Raw genomic sequence first — 21,313 nt, 5'->3', positions numbered from 1 at the left:
ACCTACCTTCGCAGGAGCTCCAGCCTCCGGGAGCTCAGGCCTCCACACAGCCGTGGCCCCGCTGCCTTCCTGGGACGCAAACCACGCAGCTGGGGACCTGCCGGCAGGAGCCACAGCAGCTGCCTTCCTCAAGGGAAGGGAGGAGTTAAGGGAAGGAAACACAGGGGAAGGGGCAAAGAAAAAAAAGAAGGAAAGAAAGAGTGAGCAAATGAGCTTTTTCCTCTGCTTGGCTTGAGGGAGCTGCAGTTTTCCCTGGCTTCTCTTCTTTCAGCTGCTGCAATTCTAGCTTATGGTACTGGAGTAAGATGTGCTGGGTCACAACAGGGAAAAAAACGATCAGCTAATAATCCTGCTCATGCTTCATCGTGAAAGGCAGGGGCCAGACTGGTGCCCCCCAAAGATCCCTGGCTAGGACGGCTGCGCCTCTGGCAGGTTCAGTGGGTACGGAGGCTGGATCCTGTCTAGTCCAGCTGCACAGTTCAGAGATACTCGATCTCACTGCTTGCATCCAAAGCCTGAAATTGGACAAAGTATTAGCCCTCCTTCTGCTATCAAATTCCTGTATGCTCTTTGGCGAGATTAAGGTCACATGTGTGCCCTGGGCCTCCAGTGGTCTGAAAAATTCAATTTTTATGCATGATGTTTGTGACACGCATCAGATCGGCATATGGAAAGGATGCTGACTTCTTTACATCAGAGGACTACATGTAGTTTTGCATGGCATCAGGCCAACATACTCCTAGCCTTGCTGCCTCTCCCTGTAGAAATGCTATTCCATCCCAACGGTCTCCTTGAAGAGAGCATTTAAAGGGTTACCAATTACTGCCAGCTTACCTATTGAGATGCCTTAAACAGCTATGACATGAGAATTCATATTCCTTCTGCTTACTACACTTAGTAACAGCATTTCCAAGCTGTCTGAGTTTGAACCAGCCATCTAAGAGAGAAAACACCTCTACCACCGGCAGAGTCATTTCTGACTGGACTTTTGCCGTGCATCGCAGGTCGGGGAGCGTCGGACCCCAGGAGCGGGGACGATGCTGGCCCTGGACCTCTGTCTGCTGAGAGGTCGCCTGCCTGTGCGTGCTCCGGCTGTCCCTTGCACCGACACACTGACTGCAACGAGCATCGCCCGGCTAGAGCAAGTGAGCCATACTGGAGGCAAATGCTCTGCTTAATTGGTCTCAGCTGGAAGCTGCTCTGTGCATGTCAGCGTGTTTAAGGAAGCAGGTCTACAGGAGAGAAGACACCAGAGTAACCAATTAGAGAAAACCCCCAATTTCCCTCCCCCCTCTCTCGCAGCCCTAAACCCTGAAAGTTTGTTTTATTTTAACTTTGTTTCTCACTGTCAATGAAATCAACTTGAGAATAAGGTTTTGCTATTGGAATTTCCAAGTCTACTACTGATAGCACCTGTGGAGATAGCTACAGAGACCTGGTTAAATCAAGTCAAGGTTTGCACCTTCATGACGCCATTTTTTTTTTTTTTTTCTGAAAAAGAGAAAAGAAGTGACACAAGGAAACTCTTCATCCAGTTCAAATCCAAGTTTATTAGCCTGTAAAAGTCTGTTTCCACACAGTAATCATAAGAAATGAATGAATGTTTATGGAGCGTAGCATAAAAATATACCGAGTCAGCCATAGGTTGGAGTTTATGATTGCTCACAAAAATTAATCAGCAGATCACATGGCATTGCATCAAAAAGGCAAATCGGTCCTAGGAATGCAAACAATCAGGATAAAAAGGCAAAACAAGTAAGAGCAGAATATCAGAAAGCAATAATTAGTTCACAGTTCCTAATGTGGGTGACAGATTTCTTTAGATCAGGTTATTTGCCCACTAATTCTCCAAAACCAGGTTGAAAGCCAGTTGTTATAATTTTGCATTAAACAGTACATTCTCGGTCAACACATCCGCTGGTCAAATTCACTATTGATCTCTAGGTATGAATATTAAAATGTAGACACATAAGAGACTAGGTATACTCAACAGTCCAGCTACTTCTCCTAAAGCCTGGTGGCCTCAAGACACTCACAGCTAGAAATCAGCAGCTAACGCGAGACACGTGAGTCGAGATATTCTAGTCACTCTCTGGACGTGCAAACCTTCTCTCCTCTTAAAAACCCTCCAGCATGCTACCTGCTCATCAGATCTGGGGAGGGGCATCTCTCTCCTGGGCACAGCAAACCTGATCCCCTGGGAGAGCACGGGGTGTCGGACATCTGGCACAAACTTGTGCGTGTCGCAGGTACCAGGGAGGCGGCGGTGGGAACATCCCCTACCGGGTCGTGTTTGCTTTGGTGTTGATCTCCTGTAGGGTTGTGTCTGATTGCCAAGCTGATGTTATGGACTTTGCTCACAAGCTACATCTGACGCAGAGAATACCCGTGTTAGGAGACTGGGGCAAGCAACAGGGGTTTCTGACCTGAGCTAACTCTTCTCTCTCAATTTCAAAAGGAAAATGTCTAGCCAAAAGGAGATGTATTTCTCCTAATGTTTTGGGTTTTCCTGAAGAAGTGCAGAGGGTTAGTGTTATTAACTCTGTAAAGAGAGCAGATTTAAGGCAGTAAGGGAAGAAAGGTGTTTTCTTTTCAAATGTAGGATGCTTATACACATCATAAACCAAGCTGGGGAGAACTACACTGAATAATTAATCCAGGCTCTGGCTGACGTCATGACACCTGCAGATCTTCCTACAAGAATTCTGCTGAATTATTTTCTAGCAAAGATCCTTGACTCTGCAAGTCAAAGGGGCCTTATACAGGCCAATGAACCCACAATTACAGCATCTTCTCTTACGGGGAAGTCGTATTGGACTAAGAAGTACCCTCAAAGTTTATTGGGAAATTAACCCATTAAGGCTAATTTCTAAAACCCCTTTTTCAGGGAACGGGCAGTAGAACAACAAACTATTCCTGCTTATTAAATTGAGAATAATGTGACAATCCTTTAAATATCATTTGAAAACTTAGAAGACCAATGGAAATACTTCCCGAACATTTCAGCTTCTTTCAGCAGTCTAGATCCTTGTCTTGCAAGATTACAATTTGCTACGTGCTATCCTTCCTTCTGCCTATCTTAGGCAAAACTGCCTTGCTGTAAGACCCAGCTGAGCGTGTCCATACCAAAAACCAAATGGCAAACAGAAACAAAGCTACGGTGGGATCCTGACATCTTTGCTGGTGTTCACCATTCTTTCCTCAGATAGTTCCAGCGGTCTCAAACTTTATTGTATGTTCTGCAGTTATTACTGAGAAATGTATTTCTTACCTTTATAGATTTGGGGGCCATCTAACCATGCTCATTGTGCACTGGTGACCGAGTAGGTCCTTACAGTGAAGTAAGGTAGAACTTATAACTAAGTCACCTATATAATATCTTCCAATTTCATGAGCTATCTAGTAAAGCCCATGGGAATCTGTGGAGGACTTGAGCCTCCCAGAAGGCATGTTGCCCCGTGTCACTAGACCGTTCATAATTTCAGACCTGTTCCTTGGAAAAATATGAGAGAGCACTGAAATGGCTAGCGGCAAAACCAAATTGAGTCCAACACAGCCTAGAAGAATTGAGTTTCCACACAAAAGAGTATTTTCCTTCCTTTTAATAGGCTCAGTAATGACTTTGTCAGTTTTGGCTTTGAAGAATTACCTGCTTGTTGTCTGGGGGTTTTTTTTAGATTTTTTTTTTAATTAAAAAATAAAAGCTAGAAAAAGCTAGAGGTAGTTTTAAGCTGAAAGGTTCATATCTGGGGTGAGTATTTCTCTGGAACTGAGGGATGTTTTTCATTCAGACTAGTATAAAACAATACTCGAGGGGAAAAAAAGTTGAAAGAGAAAGCATTAAAGGAATAGGAACTCAGAGACCTCTTCCCACTTCCAAATCGACCATCTCATGAAATGAGTGTATTTCCTCCCTGTGAATTCTATATTTAATCCAGAGAGATCACTGACTATGCCTGAGCAACCTGGCAGCCCTTTTCCTCCTCTTCAAACAGACCTCAAGATTCACTCTTGGCATTGTCTAATGAGTGGTCTACATCTCCCAAGAACATATATCCTTACGGATTTCGATAAGAGCAGAGAGGATCAGTGGAAAATCCACTTCTATTCCTTTCACTTCTGTTGCTTTCTTTAAAAAACAGAAGGATACACTGAGGCTCCCCCTGGAAAATCAGTTGGCACTGAAGGAATCTCACAGACCAAAGGACCTACCTCGTGTTTCAAACCCTTTCAAATCCTGTTTGGGCACCTAAGAGCAGACATTCTGTTTATTAAAGGAATATTCACAGAAAAATGACATTCCAAATTTCGCCAAAATCAGGTGATGTGCTGCCGGCACAGTCACGAACTTTCCCACCTATCCAAAGTTGCTGTAAAGTCGGCAAGTAGTATGGGGAAATAAAATAGCAAAAGGAAACCATTTCCTTTGCTATGTATAGTTCATGAGGCAGGTAAAGAGCAGAACTTTGAACTGAGCAGCAGTAAAACAAAACGGAAGACATCATTGTCATTCTCTCACAAATCCTATTCGTAACCCCAAATACTCCAACAGCAACAGGATGATCGAATCTCAGGACTATTGTTTGTTGCAAGAGTTACAGATGAGATTTCACCTTCGTATGCTTTTCCCCATGAAGCTAACTGCTAATTTATCACATCACCCTCGCTAGTCCACTCTTTTTATACAACAGAGGTCTGCATTAAAGGGTTGAAGGCTTTTCTGCAATCTGCCTTGCTCCTACTTCATTAACCTTTTCGTAGCCTCAAAAGCTCAGCGTAACATCCCTGGTCTTTAAAAAGGCAGTATTTTTTTCTGCTATTTTAAAAAATCCAGAGTACAATGTTACCTTCAGGTATACAACTTATGGGGTTTCCATCGATTGCCAATTGAGAAGGAATCAGTTTTGTAGCTATTGTACTGTCACTTCATAAGCATTCATTCCCATACACAAGACTGAGGTCAGCATTTGGACCTTCTCGCTCATTTTGAGGATTCTTTTTTAAAAGAGGTTTTCTTTGTTTAAGATCCCACAAACAAAACCTGTTTATGGAAAAAGAGAGATATTTTGAATACTAAAGTCCTTTATTCAACAACACAGAAATATCACAAAAACAACTTTACTGGGCAAATTGAATGTTTTTATACAGTTTTGTACATGCCCCATAAGTGATTATTTTTTTCATAAATACACTGTTTTCCAAAACTGTTTTTTTCCATAATTGCACAAGCATACATACACCTTACACAAATATCTATTAGAAAATTTAATAGATAACTGCACAGTTCAGAAATAGGAGAACACTGTGAAAGGAGTACATTTCTGTGGCCCGTGTTTCTGAAAAAACCCTCCTAGTTCCCTGCAATTGTGAAAATGGAGTACTTTCTAACATAGGAGCTGTCTTTTATTCACTAAGAATACAGTAGAGCTCAGCATGAAACTGCCAAATTTAATAAAAACAAAATCTGAAACATTTAGCTGTTACATGAGAACCCACTGTTTGATATCACTATGCATCTAACCATGATCAAAGACCCACTACTGCTTTTTGCTGAATGCATTCGACCCTGAATGGTATGTTCATTTAACTACTTTCTTTCTTCATTATTTGATTACAGATATAGCCCATTTAAAGACTTTATATTCTTTAACATTAATTGTAGGACTTACATACCAGGGGTTCTGTACAAAAGGGAGTATTTTCCCTCATAGGGAGGGTCTGTTATTAATTGACAGAATGGGTACGTGTGCCTCCCTTTCAGCCTTACCATTTTTCATAAGTTTATCTGGGGTATGCCAAAAATGCTTCTATTAGGCTTAGTGCTCACACTTAGAAGATGGCAAAAGTACGTTCTGCTTTTTTTTTTTTGCCACCCCCCCCTTTTTTTTTTGCATCGTGAGAATGAAAGACAGAGAGGAATACAACTTTTCACACTGGAAAATGGTATTGGACCTTATGAAAAGCACAAATTTGGTAATTAGAACTTGACAATAATCCGATTGACAAATGTGTATAAAAGCGGGGGTGGGGTGGGGGGGTGGGTGTAGGGCTGTGGTGGAGAGAGACAGGCCAGAAAGGGGATTTCCTTCTTCAAACATCACTAATTAAAATGGTCTATGCACACTACATCATATAAATACTGTTTCAGCAAAAGCTAAAAATCTGATGGTGCAAAGGAACAACATCTGAAATGAAAACCATACCGGTAAATCAAAGAAAAATCAACTCTTGTTCATTTTCAATAATTAACAGGTTTGCTTGTTTGTTTGTTTTAACAATTTTGAATTGACATGTAAAACACCACAATTACAATATACAGATCCATCAGTTCTTTAAAACAAAATGACAAAACAAAAAAAGAAACCACATTAAGACATGCAACATTAGGGTATTAGACAGTAAGTACATTGCTATGAATATCTTTGTACACCTAATGTAGCCTGAACTTAATTTTGCCTCTGCTTCTGTAAGAGCAATCACAGTTTTCCAAAAAGCAAGGCAAGCCAGATGTGCAAATAAGGCTTCAGTTTGTAAATCAATCAGCGTTTTGATAGAGAAGACCTTACAGAGCTCATATTGGTCTAGTGGTCAGTAACAGAGGCCCTAACCAAAAAGTCTCCAACACAAAAAAAATCCATACACGGCTGCCATACAAACAGACGTAAAGCTCATTGAATGGGTATTGGATGAATATTCAACTGAGGATCTCTTACAAACTGCAAGAGGGGCACCATGATAGAAGCATTTCAGGTGTGACATTCCATCTCTGAAGCCATGTATGTGACGTCATACGACGCAAAGACATAGACACGTGCATTGACCCTAAGTTGAGGACGCAGGTGTAAGCCCAGCCCGCCCGCCACACTCCTCCAGTTACCCCAGGTCACCCATGCTCTGCCCAGCCCTGCTGACACATACGTGTGACCTCAGGAGGTTCCTCCTCCTCCATCCCTCAGTCTTCGCTTTCTGGGCCATTCTCAACACCCACCAGTCCTGTGAGCTCCCTCCCCTGCCAAAGCTGGCATCTCCCCCGCCTGCACAGGTCCCACCCACACTGCAATGTTCCCAACCATCCCCTGTGCTTCACCAAGTGAGAGTGACCAGGGGCCAAAGGCTGAAGTACTTAGCAAAAAACAGAGAAAGTGCTGAAACAATAGGAGATTTGAACGTGCTGTGCATCCTTAACCGGTTATTCCCACGCCCAGCACCTTGTCTGTGAAACTACTGGTAGTCCTATCTTGTACAAAATGATAAATCTATCAAATACATGGCACAACAGCATTGGCTTACTTTGATGGGATGGCCTTCTCACTCATGAGTGGTATGACGAAGCCAAGCAATAAAAAGTGATGATCTACTGATAATAAGTATCCCTAAGTTCAGTATCCTCCATATTTTTTATGACATGTGAGTTATATCCCTCCGTGCGCTGCCTTTTTGAGGAGCAGACATTTCCTCCACGCAGCTAGAGCAGGAAGAACGGCGGGGCATTCTTCTGGGGGCCTAAGGGACCAGCCGTTCAGCAAAGCCGAGATCGGTGGACCAAGAAACGTGTGGGGAGAAGCGGCCTTTTTTTAAACATTTGAAAGGAAAAAGTTCATTTTTATACCACAAAAATATCCAGGCTCTCAAATGAACACAAGTGCAAGTGAGACCCAAACCAGTCCAACTGTCAAAACTCACTTAACTGTGAAGAGCTCCACTTGGACCAAAAATATGGCATTCCACTTCATAAAATATTTACTCCATTGACTGAAAATGTTACATAAGAACTCATAGGTGAAGGGTAATTAGGCTGAGTCGTCATTTTTTCTAAGGTCTTGTACTCACTTTGTTTTGCATTCTAGAACAACCTTTATATAGACGACTGGTTTTGCACATCCACCTATGCTGGGCACTCCACCTCAGAGCACAGTGAAAAGCGAGTCAGACACCAGACAGCATTTTTTGAGAGATACCCCTCTGTAAAGCTCCTTTGGAAGCAATGCAAGTGCACAAACCACTACTCTAATATAGTGCTTGAAAGATTAATCTTACATGTTATGTCTTCCCCTCTTACACCACCATGACGGAAGGTAATTGCTAGATGCGTCACGATCTTTTTATCTTGGAAAACTTGGCATCAAGTCTCTATGGAAGGATGCATGGTAAAACAGTGCTGCTGTTGCTGCTGTTGCTAAACAACTAGCAAAATAATAGTTAAAGCTAGAATTTATTGCTCCGGATTTAACTCGCAGAACCACACCGTTGTGTACAAACCGTTAATCTCCATAGATGCTCAGACATGATTGTCTCCTTGTGTCTAAACACACAAAATACAAGCGGCTATCTGTACAGTTTACAGTACTGAAACACATATATTTGAAAATGAAGTATAGATATGTTACTTTTCAAAGATACATGACTTTATAGCAGGGGTTTACCCAAACTTTTTTTTTTTGTTGTTTTTACAGCCACTTTAAAAATAGACAACAACTTCACTAGTATCGCTAAGTTACATCAAAGAAAGAATCAGTGTACTGAATGTGAAGAAGCTGGCCAATTCCCCAGGCTCCCAGATTTTTGTCTTTTGCTTTTGAGGAAACCCCTATACATAAATGAAAATAGTATCTGAGTATATTCTTCAATGGTGGACTAAGCAGTTTCTTAAAACAAGACTTTAGCTTGCCATTCACTTCGGACTGCCTTGAAAATAAGATACACTACTGCTTAAAAGAACCATCGGAATGCTTCAGCGCTGGGAACAGGTGTTCTCTAAAAAAAAAGCAAGAAAACAAGTTAAGCTTTCTTTTGCAGCATTGGCATACTTGAGTTCTTCTAGTTGTTCTTTTCCTTTACATTTTAGGCATACTTTCAGTTATCTAGGAACAACACGGTGCCTCACATTGCCTGACAATTAATAGAAACATCCTTTCTCCAAACACACACCATTTTAGGATCACACGCGATACATCGTACTCAGTATATAACACACCTAACGTGCTGTCTTCTCCTTAGTTAGTTAAACAAGGTAGTCATGGAAATGAAAACATTGCTAGAAAAAAATCTCCTGGAAAACAGACAGTGCTTTTAGAATAACCACACAGTTGTACAATGGTTTGTGCCGGTGCCTTGGCATACTGGATGCGCAGTTACGGCTTGGTGGGTTTGCAGGTTAGACACATGCTTTGGCAAGAACACTTCTTTTCATAGGGGAATAATGAAGGCATTGAGAAAGCATGCTGTGTCTACAGATGCCATGGAAGCAGAGGTCGGCATTTTCAAACCTCAGGCTGGCCACCTCGTTCCACGTTTTAAATTGCAATGCAGAAAGCACTTAAGCACATCCTTGACTTCATTTCAGTGAGGGAAACATCCTACTGACTTGGGGGGGCGCTGCCCATGTACTTTCTTTTGCACACATGCTGGACCTTGGCTTACACAGAAATAGTCTACTTGCAGAGTTGCCACCCTCCCTCCTTGTCCCGCCTCTTGTCCCTCCACAAAATGATAGCCACTTGCATTCAGGTGCCTCCATACACGTTTGAGTACAGGCAAATTCCCTTCACAGCCTTAAAGTACAACATACATGAGAGACTGAGGGGCTGAGCCTGCAAGGGCTGTGTCATTTCTGTGAGGTACTTCTTGCCCTCCATTTCCTTCAAAGTCAAAAGATGATGAGAGCGCCCTTGAACCCACGCATCTAGATCCACACGTCCCTCCTTCAGAACTAATGATGATGCACTGACCAGGGAGGTGAGAACAAGCCCTGAGATGGCTTTCTATGAGTCAGTCTCAGCTCACAAGTACTTGTTTCATTAAGAACCACCCACAAATAGTAGCATCACGTCCAGTGAAACTCCCCTCAAAGCAAAACTCTGGAAATTTGTAAATAAATACTTGTAATGAAAGAGTTCTCACTGATTTTGCTGGTGTCATATATAAATACCATGTCTCTTTTGGAAGGACTTCTTTCATTTTTGTTTCAGGTAGGACCTTTTAAATGTTTTCCTAGTTTTTCCTTAAAAATCCAATAAACCATGGACCCTACAGGATACAGCGTGCATTGTACTTGAGGTCAGAATATTTCTTTCTGAATTCCAGGGAACTGCTTATTAGTAGGGCAAGTATTTTTTGTTGAATAATTAGCTCATTTTGTGATAGTCAGGCTCAAGCAGTACACGGCTCCTCTTTTTGTAAAAGCCGTATGAAAGGGGAGCTGTTATGTTTATCGCTCGTGCCCATGGAAATACCAGAGATGAAAATACTTCTGCTGTGTCACCAAAATTCTGACCTGTAGTCAATTCAATACCCTCTCCCCCTCCACGAATGCTAGGCTTTAATAAATCATCCAAAAATTAACTTCCAAAGACAATGAGCTGGTTTGTTGAATACAATCGCCCTGACCAGTAGGAGTTTTCTTTGTGTTGGTGGTCTAAAAGTAGGAATTGTTCACATCCATCTTTACCAGTCCCTGTTCTGCCCCATTACATGTGTTTAGCATAAGCACAAGTAGTGACAAAGCACAGCAGCCCTCCTCCCCAGGTACGCTGAGGAGAGCTAATGCAATTGCTAGACCATCCGCACCGGTCTGTGTGGGCTGTAAGATGGCTGCTGAGAGTGAGGTATACAGATTTATAATTTATAAAGAGGTTGACTGCAGAAGAGGCTGGAGTTTGGAATGACAGGAAACAATCACACTACTAAATTGACCTCAAAAGAACACCCAAACATGCAACTGTATTAAACTCAATAGATTGCCTTCACCTGAAAACTAAACATAATATTCCGCTGTGGGTCCATCTGCCTAAACACAAAACCACAGCCAGACAGAGAAATTTAAAGACATAGTGACTGAGATGGCCTTTATTTATTTTCTTGCAGCATCAGGTTGAGTTACTGTCAGACGTTGTCATATCAGCTGGAAGCAAAGGTGCAATGTCTGATTAAAAGGTCATTCAGACCTTTAAATACACAGAATAATATTTTTGAAGGGCAAAGCTGTGGTTTAATACGTGTGCTTTTGATAAACTACAAGATAAGGAATTTTGCATCCGCGTACCAAGTTCTAATTAAAGATATACATTTACAATTAAATATCCATTGTGCTAACCCCTGATTTGGGAATGAATTATTAATCCACACTTAAGCAAAAAAGAAAGCTTTTAAAATTGAATAGGTGGATCAAGTTAAATCTAAACCAATTTATGTGATGAAATCCATAGATTTTACCACTCCAAGAGTCAAGGTTATTTCCAGACAAAAAAAGACCCTTCAACCCATTTAGTGGTTCAGCACACCAACGTACAAGCTTAAGCGCAATGACGCTCTACCGCCTGGCTCTATAAATCCAGGAGTCCCAGCTGGGGAATCAAACTCTCGGCAAGATTACAGCGCATTTCTGGATCTCTGTGCTGCCAGTGGGGAATCGTTATCCTGAGTGACAGGAAAGACAGATCCCCCTGGAAGCCTGGGGAAGGGTGGTGAGGAGCAGAACCAGAGTTGATCAGCGTGGTTTTGCTGCAAAAGCCTTCATTGCTCCTGCCGGTGCAAATGCACACAAATGGTAGGCTCGCTCCCAGGAGGATGCTCAGAAACCTGCAGCCCCGGCTTCTCCAAGCGGGTAATGCCATAAAGCGTAGCGCTCGAGAGAATTTATCCCTGCGCAAACCCCGGATGAAATGACCTCCACGCTTTCAAACTCTCTATTCTGTTCCCTTCTTGCCAGCTTTCACTGCAAAAGAAGTAGCTCAAACATTTCAAATTTGAAATTTTCATTGTTGCCTTGAAAAATCAGCTTCACAGAGGGAACCAAGCGTGCTACATTTTTGGAGGTGGAGGTAAAAAAGGCAACCAAAATCAACAGAAGAGTGAAAATCCCCTCAGTTAAGCAGGAACGGAAAAAACGATACCTACGTATCTGTCCTGGCTGCCTCACACAGAAACGTAAAAGCAGACCCTTGCTACATGTGTGTGCATTCACGTGCTGCCGACACATGAAAACAGCACACCGGCAGGTGCTGTACGTTCCTCACCAGAGACTCTGTTTTGACAGCTGAGCTCTGCATTTTCACAGCAAAAGCATTCATTCCAGAATGATGCCTCCCACGGCCCCCCGGCGTGACCGACCGACTGATGGAGCAAGGCGTGGGGTGCCAGACAGCAGGCTCTGCTCGCCCAAGGCCTGCCTGCTTGCCCAGCCCAGCCCCATCCCTTGGCAAGCTCATGCCTACAACACCTGCTGGAGATGCCTCTCCCCTTGCCTCTCTGAGTCTCGCAGCTGCCTGAAAGATTTGGTACAGAGATCAGGAAAGTTGGCTGTTCCTGCTCGGGATGCTTTTGCTTGGGGTGCAGCCCAAATTCACAGCTGCCTAACCAAAGCTTACTGTAAGTCATCTGTATTATTATTTTCTGGAAGGCTAGGGAATCACTTGGGTTGAGGTCAACCATATTCAGAAATAAAATAGGATAATAAAATATATCAGAGTGCTACATGATTATGACCTAATACTTTACCGATGTTAAAAGATGTTGCGTTATGTAAGAATCCTTTGATGTTTGATCCATGAGCAAAAATCCTGCTTTCATTGAAGCAAACTCACACGTTGGCTACAGCAAATTATTGGCCAGATGTGGCACTCCTCATTCCTCTTGAGGAGTCCTGGCTGAAATGATCCGGCTCAGCAGAGGCCCTTTGGGAAGTATAGAGCAGCTGAGGTACGTTCAACAAGATCTGGGCTACTTGGCAGTCCTTAGAAAGACCTACACAACCACAGAAACAGACAGCGGTGAAGGAACTTTGTCCTTAATGGACCTCAAATTCACATGGCAAGGCAAATGAAACCAGGGGATTTCCCAAAACAGTGGGACTGGTGCTGGCCACATAGGGAAAAATGACCTTACCAAGGGTCTGCACAGAAGCCGATGTGAGCTTCTCACCCTGGAGGACAATCCCTTCTTGAAATGCCTTCCACAAGAGGAGCAGTTTGGCACTTAGCCCAGCGGATGAAACTTGGCCCTCTAAGTTATGTATGTCTGTATGTATATCTCAATATACACACATATGTACATCTATAGATTTATGAGCAAAGACAGAGAAAGCTGGTGCTCCACAGTGGCCAAAAAGTTCAGCTGGGAAGTCACGGCCTCTGCGCGAAATGCAATTTGGATCAATCAGCAGCCCAGCCCAGCAAACACTGACCACCACTGGCCATAACTCAGTGACTGTATGCTTTTCTTCCACCTGTGCGAATGTGGGCGACACACCTAACCAGTCCCACAAAACTCACATGACTGCCAGCAAGAAAGCAAACTGGCCTTTCCTCCACGTCATGCCTTGTATTTCCAGCGCTGCAAGCTAATTTAGGTGTCAGCTTGATTACACTGGAAAGGATGTCAAATATACACACAGCATTGCTTATACATAAACAGTGCAGACTCTGGTGCAGATCCACATGCTCCAAAACTGACTTTCCATCCCCAGTTTCCCTCTCCGGAAAGACCCCTCCCCAGCCAAGCGCTGGGCTGCAGGGCACGCGCGGCGGTACGGACCCATGGAACAGGGCCATGCATCTCGCTGACAATGCGCCAGCACCTGGCAGAGCGACGGATCGCCCGACCCGCTGAGCAACACCGTCTTCTGACGGGCGGGCAGGCACCTCCCCGGCAGCAGAGGCAGCCCACCAGCTGGCGGGCGAAGGATGCCAGCCACCTCTCCTGTGCCGGCCCGCTCTGCCACCGGTGAGTGCGGTCTGGGAGAGCATCTCCCTCTCCTTACGTGCCTAAATACTGAGCCACCCTGAGAGGAAAGCAGCCTTTGAAAGTATCTATGGCCCACTTTGTTCCGCTCATAAATATACATTACCTACAGCAATGACTTTGGGGAAAACCTCCTGACGCTCAGATTCAGCTCACACAGAGTCTCCTTCAGTGTTTTTCTTCAGGCGAGGAGGCTTGGGGGCAAGAAACCGGTGTGTGAATTGCATCTCCTGGAAATGCGGAAGGAAGGAAAAGGCAGAGCCTGGCACACGGTGCGTTTCCCCCAGCCGCTCCGCTCCCAGCCTTGGAGGCACGCCGAGAGTCCCACCGCGCCGACAGCGAGGGGGGACGAGGCGCTGCTCCTGCGCGTCTCGCGGCTTTGGCACACGTGCACGCCGCGGGCATGGGAGAGCTCTGCGCGGGAACAGCCTGCGCCCCAAACCCCTGGCATCCTCCCACCCAGCCGCAGGCCCGTGGGAGGGAAGCACCAGCTCTGGACGAGGTGTGAAACAGTCCACAGAGCTGCCGCTCCCCACAGCTGCCAAAATCCCTGGCTGCCCACCGACGCTGTGCTCCTGCTCGCTGTACGTGTTATCAGGCAGTAACAGATGTCCTCTAATAACGAGCTTATTATTGGACTCAGCAAATAAAAAGGGACACGTACGCCAGGTCAGAAGCTCGGTGGTGAGTTTGCTTCCACAGCCCACCTTAAAATATCCCTCCTATACCTGAGCCACGGGCCTGTCTCCCTTCGTACCAAGGATGAGATTTAACATTTATTTTAAAAGTCAGCTTTATTTGCTCCGAGAGGACATGCATCTGCGTGCTGGCAGTTATTTTTCCACTTGCGCTGCATATCTCTGAGGCCGTATTTGAGACAAACCAGATTAGGAAACTCATTTGACTTTCTCTGCCGCCAGCTCCACCAAGTGAAAAGTAAACCTCCACCATGGGACACTGCAAATAGAAATTTAAAAAATGTACTCCTAAGTCAGGGTCGTGCTTTGAAAACCCAGCTCCTCTCAAATAGCTCACACGGAGGTAGCCTCAGGAGATCTCAGTGGGGCTAACTGGGGAATAAAGGATTTGTGCCCATGGTGACGGAGACCTGCCGCTGTAGGGCCGGATCCTGCCACTTGGACTCGGCATCAGCAGCAGGCAGTAGCTCCCCAACTAAATCAATAGGATTAGTCTGAGGAGTAATATGTTTCTCCACAGGAGAAAGAACGAGCAAACGTGTCCCTCATTTACATTCAGTACACACCATAGTTTATTTTATATATTAATTTTTTTCACTTTCTATACGAGATTAAATTTGGGGAATGGGTAAACAATTTCACTTTTTTGATCTGAAAAAATGCATAACACCATTGGGGAAAACAGATGGCAAATACAGATCAGAAATCATAAGGAATTCAGACTAATGCTGTCAAAGAAAAACAGCTCAGTCCCAGGAAATGGTAGTGATGGAGCCCCTCTCCGTGCCAGCGAGCACCTACAGCGAAGAGCAGCCACGCTAGCTTTCAGCGGAGCGGCTCACATGCTCCATCATCGGCCTTGAAATCCCCAAGGGGCCACCTCGAGCCGCTAAGCACTGCTCGCACCGAGGCTGGCAGGCACAAGCGTCGCCCCAGGATGCAGGCAGAGCCCTGGAAAGGAACAAACCTCCTCTCCCCTTCCCTCCCAGGCTGGGAGTAATTGGCTGCGGTCGCCTTCCAGCACACTCCCTCCCTTGTGCCAGCGCAGCTCTTTTGGCCAGCAAGCCGAGGGACGGAGCCAAGTCTCCACCTTTGCCGTCCCACTTGCTCCCGAGGGGAGCAGCTGGCTTGGCCACCGGCTTCCCCGTGCCTGGCACCCCACGTGCGGGGCTGGCAGCGCCGGGCAAGCCGGGGTCGGGAACTCCTTCTGCCGTCTGCTACCCTGCAGCCGCGTTCCAGCTGGCCATGCTCCGGCCTCAGACGGGAGCTCCTAAAGGCTTTCTGGCACAGGCAGCAGGGAACACATTGGAGGTTTGGGTTTTCAGGTTAGGGGTCTCTCATATCTCACTGCCAAAGGGATTCACATTTCTTTCCCTGTTTCTACGTCCCTCTCGAGCAGTTCTTGCAGTTCCTTCAGTTTTTCAGCTATTCCTGTACCTGAGGATGGAGCTGCTAAGCCTGCCAGAGTGCCTATTCAGCTTATGTGACTATTTTGCTTTTTAAAATTTATTATTTGCATTCCAGCAGCATCTGAAGGCCTCAGGCAGGATGAGGGATTGTTCCTGTTGGTTCTCCCTGCCCAGCCTCTCAACCAGTAGGTCTGGCCTGTCTCCTGCTTTTTCAGGGACAGGAAGGGCTCGTACAAGCTCTAACACAGTGTTACTTCAGAGCCAAGACTGATGCTAAGCAGGTCAGAAAAGCTGTCACTCAGTGCTCCCATACTGACTGTGGGAATTAGTATCAAATAGCCAAACATTTTATTAGCATAAAGCAGAAACCTCTGTTGCTGAGAAAAGTTTTATAGAGAAATTCTTGGATACAGGTTTGTTACTACCATGCAACATAAAACCCAAGACCCTACAATGCAAAAGACAAAAAATGAAATATCCACACCACTGCTCGACTTCTGCTTTCACCTAGGACTCGCCTGGTTACTTCTGCTGACTCTCCTCTGTCAGACATTATCAACTAGAAGTGTGCCTGCCTTCTGCAATGGATGCACCATGTGCATACACCTCCCCCTGTCTCACACACACACTGCCATTCACCTTCTCCCTAATCAAATCTCTGTGAAGACCATCCATCAGTCCCTATCATTTATCCTCCCCACACACACAAGCTCACAAAACAGAATTATTCTTGTTAACATTCATTCCATTAATGAGAAATCCCTGCTGGTTCATCATCCAGTGGTACAAGTCTTTGCACTCACAGGCTGACATCTCTATCATCCTCCAAACTGCCGCTCTGGGGTACAGTAATCTCTTACGGACTGGTCTCCAAGCAGAGGGGAGGCACGTTTCTCAGGACCAAACCTACATTTAAATCTCTTTCCCCTAGAGCTGCTGGGGCTTCAGCATCTTTTTCTCCTGCATGGAACCTAAAATCAGCTATGATGCCTCATTGGTTAGCTAACTGCTTCTGTCCTTTGGGATTCTTCATACGCTGTTGAGAAAAGAGCCAGGGAAAAATATATCCATTAAATGCTCGACCTCTGCTTGCTTGTTTCTTTTTCTGCAACACTTGCAAAAAAAAAAAAAAAAAAGAAATTCACTCAAATGCAGTAGTACTCTGCTACCTGGGTTGAGGGAGGATTTCTAGCCCATGCCTAAGACTCATTACAAGCGCCAGCTTGGCTCCCTCACAGCCAGTGAGCAACACGTATTGTCTGATTAGATGCAGGGAGAGGAGCAGCAACGCAAACTCTTATACAGCAGGTCACCACAATTCCCGACTGGAGGGGAAAACATTAAAAGATTGCAAATGGCTCTGAACCCCATTCATTCCCGGGAACGTCTTCTGAAATTTTCAAGGACGACAATTAAGACCCATCTCAGTGATTATTTTCATGACACTGTCACCTCCGCTGGACTTTGATCTCCAATTTATTTTACATCAGCTTCCAAGCAACCAGTCAACTGTGATCTCTGCCTCACAGAGCCCAGATGAACTGGTGATTTAGGGGGAACAGGTTACTAAGTTTGTGTCATCGAGTCCTCACTCATCCACTCCCTGGTGGCTAGCTATTCAAACCCACGACTCTTCCAAATATATTTTCTCCTCTTTTGCTTACTCTAAAACCAACAGCCTTTGCTTGACCAATACCACTCACTTTGGAGATCACGTATTTAACAACATATACTCCTTGCCTCTCCTTTTCCATTTCTGACCTCTTTAACTGCACCACAACAATCACGCTCTGCCCTCCCCGTACCTTCTGCACAGGTGGCCAGAGCATTTCAGCTCTCTTCCTAGCCTGTAACTGCCAAGGTTGCTGCACCACCTCTGCATCCCCACCCAGCAGTTAGGATGTGCAGAAGGATGGATGTTACTGAACCACAGTTGTTTTGGGGGATTTCTTTCATGACGATGGAGCAAATTCGTTGTGTTAACGTAGTGCAGACTGACATGCTGTCAGCATGCTCCAGCTTCCCTAGGACACGCAGTACAAACCACCAAAGAAACCTCTAAGCCCAAGCAGTCCTTGTGCAACAAATCATCATTTTCAGTCTTTCATTTGCAAGCATCCCCTCCCTCTTCCACATTTGTCAGCTTGTCTGGATGTATGCCTTTATCATTTCCTGAGCTCTTGAACAACTTGTTTGGCTCATATGACTCCTCCCATGCCACATGCTCACCCCAATACCCAAATTCTCTCCATAAATTCTAGTCAATTTAAAAAACTGAATTAAAGAAACTGGATTACCCTGTCAACAAGGGCACTCAGAAAGCCCTGCTTACGCTCATCAAGGTCCCCTTCTGCTGTATGAAGCCTTGGCCTTCGCCCATAGAAGTGTTGGGAAGATGGTTACTAGTGAGCTCTTCAACTGCCTCACCTGAATTACTAATGGCAAACCTCCTGCTCATAGCAGCAGATACATTCCGCGCTCTTCCCACCAGGAGAGAACCCACTGTCATCTTCAGCACTACCATCGTACCCTTCCTGTCAGCAGATCGGCCCTGCTGCTCGGTTGGTCTGCCCCACGGTAACCGAGTCACTCCTACGAAGGAGCAGGCACCACCCACCGAGGCTTTGCACATGATAACCAGCCCTCAACCACTTTGCATCCTCTTCTGTTTGAGCACTCTGCAGTTCTTTGTTCCTCCTCCTCTGTTCTCATCTTAAGTGATATCCAACCTGAACTCCCTAGGATTTCCCATCATTTTCCAGTGTTTGTTAAGTTCCTCCCTCCACCTCAAATTTTAATACTGCTTCTCCACTTCCTAAACCACTGAATAATCTCTCTCATCTCTGTACAAATAACTCCTACTCAAATGAAGTCTGATACCAGCCAATGAGGATCCTGTATAGAAGTACAACAGAGACCATGGCCACAACAGTCTGGAACTGAAAGGAATGCTGTCCTGAGACAGGAAAGGTGCAATGTTTTAAAATGTCCAACACTTCAGAGACTGAGATAAAGGAAAATATGGAGTAGAGCAGGGGAAAGAATAACACCCTATGGTGAGTAAGGGAAAGGCATTTGATGAGCTTGCTGCCCGCCAATAACGCAGTATCTAGCATGACCCAGGCTGCCTTTATCCCTTTTATGTTCTCATATCTCACTTGGCACTGGAGTGTCTGGTTAAATAGGAAGGAACAGAGAAACTCTGGAAAACAGCAAAAAAATTCAACAGGCTTCACGCATACCTGGCTATTGATTTTTATAGTGTTAATTAAGAGGATGCCTAGGAGTTCCAGGGAGGAGAAAATATTTCCCATAATGTCTGAGAGTAGAAGTTAACAAGCCTGCTGGGATCTTTTTAGCCCCTGCAGAGCTAAGGCTTCAACATTATTAAATGGCTGTCGCATCTAAAGTATGGTGCAACATAACTCAACACACAACAGAAAGCACAGGATGCTGAAATGGGGGATGACTTCAGATTACGCTGCAGAGTAATTCAATTTCAGGACAGGTGTTTGCATGTGACTGAACAAGATACAACTGTGGAAAACAATAAAGGTACCCGAAAGAAGAGAGAAGACAGACACAGCAGGCTGGGCTCCCAAATAGCAAAAAAGCGTCAAACGAAACTGCATGCTTCAAGACACTGTGGTTCAGTATGATCATTCAAAGTAGATGAGCTATCAAAAAATACAGATGCTACAGAAGCAGAGAAATGCTTTCTTCAGATGGTGGTACTCCTCAGAAAACATTGTATCTGCGGGCAATTTTTAAGCACACAGTTAGGAATTGTTAGCAACCGAGGCCAAGTCCCAGGGACTTTGTTACACTGACACGAGTTACTTTCTGATTGCTCCTAACTCACTTGGGTACATCTGAAAAGCTTTCGGCTTTAAAGCCTTTCCCTAGGCAATCAGCAGCCGCTTCCCATTGCAACCAGCAATCGAAAGGATTAAGCCGTATTTGATGAGACTTTAAGGTGTACATTCTAGGTTTGCCTGCTTAGAAATATTTCACCAAGCCTAACACTTAAAAACCATGCATGTTAAGAGTCAGAAGACTACTAGTTTTCTTTATACAGATCCAAATTTTTAGGATATTTGGAAAGGACCTGTTCTCAAGTCATTGCTATGCATCAAATGCATGACACAGCATACAGAAATTAATATCTACCTTTTGTTTAGACCACATTTCTTTTGAAACCAAAAATGCAATACTAAGTTGCTCTTCAAAAGGGACTGCTTTCTGACATGCTAATTCATCCTCCAAGTGAGCAAGGTCTTCCCTGACTTCAGTAAAGGTGTTAGGTGTCCACCTGGCAAACAGAATTGCATGGAAAGTAGCCCAAAAAACCAGTAATATGAACAGGCAGACAAAAATTGAGACTGTTACTTACTGTTACCCACCCCCAATTGGCAGTATATAACATTATATTCACATATCTACCAGCTCGAATGGGTCTCCCTACATGAATAAGGCATGATGTGTATAGCCTGTAACATTTTGTACCAACACAGAACTGCTAAGATTTTCCAAACGTGCTGTAGCTGGCATAGGAGTCCAAGTCATGATGGTTCTGTCCACCTTCAATTGACATACGTAGTCCAAAGTGACTTAGCCAATTTGGGGGGGGGGGGGGGGGGGGAAGAAAAAAGTACTTATTATGCTAATTACTACTCTAGGAAAAAAACGTGGCTTCATTCATCATCTTTCTCACAACACATGCAACTTGTCCAGCCTAAACAATATGCAGAGATTTCATTATGTCAGCTTAAAAAATTAGACTAACCAATCAATCACAACACTAAAATCCAAAGCCTGGTGCACACCCCAACTGTATAACCTGTATTAGTACTTAGAAAAATGTGCAAGGAACTATTCAGTGCAATCAAAATGCGGAACCACCACAACCAGTTAACCTCTTTTACCATATGGACAATTTCACTGGCAAACAATCGTAGTTCAACAATTTAAAGCAAGCAATTTCTAATGCAAGTAGAAAGCAGTGTTTCTATGAAAGGGGCTGTTAAGCCCTTGACTGGCCTACAAGTCTGCTGAATTCCTTGAAATTCTGTTCAGTTCAGTACCAAATCCCAGCACTCAGAGTTTTCCTTAGGCAGGAGAAACTTCGCTTTTGCCCCCCTTTAACAAATTACGCTGTATCAAACAGCAGTTTATATAATATACATTCTAAACTGAATGCTAACATCATGGGGTTTGGGCACTTCCTTTGCTTTGTAAGTAAGTATCACATGAGGAAAAGGAAAAAACAACATATGAAACAGTAAAACAGATGACATCCAACTCAACTTCAGAGGCTATCCTTTGTGCTCAGTAATTTGCCAGAACTGTAAGGAGACCAAAAGCTCAACTCCACTGGGCTCTCAAGGCCCTCCTCAACCCCATGTCTGCAATGCATTCCCACCTTGCAAGACGTGATCCTAACGCAGAAGGTCAAATAGGTTCAACGAG

General features: G+C 44.5%; 1 protein-coding gene across 4 annotated transcripts in view; it reads right to left on the bottom strand.

The window, feature by feature from the left end:
* Window positions 1-21,313, bottom strand: part of CXXC4 (CXXC finger protein 4) — a 111,207-nt gene that overhangs the window by 82,625 nt on the left and 7,269 nt on the right. For 2 of the 4 annotated variants that reach the window (XR_011324661.1, XM_069783445.1), the window contains exon 3: window positions 1,531-8,754. The exons of the other annotated variants lie outside the window; for them this stretch is intronic. Coding sequence is in view for 1 of the 2 variants with exons in the window: in XM_069783445.1 (XP_069639546.1) it covers window positions 8,710-8,754 (45 nt within the window). In the remaining variant the exon portion in view is untranslated. Of the gene's footprint in view, window positions 1-1,530; window positions 8,755-21,313 lie in introns of those variants that run through there. 4 annotated transcript variants of the gene reach the window in all.

The sequence above is a fragment of the Haliaeetus albicilla genome, chromosome 1, assembly GCF_947461875.1.
Source record: "Haliaeetus albicilla chromosome 1, bHalAlb1.1, whole genome shotgun sequence".
NCBI lineage: Eukaryota > Metazoa > Chordata > Aves > Accipitriformes > Accipitridae > Haliaeetus > Haliaeetus albicilla.
The sequence above is the reverse complement of the archived record's forward strand: the minus strand, read 5'-3'. Positions and strand labels throughout refer to the sequence as shown.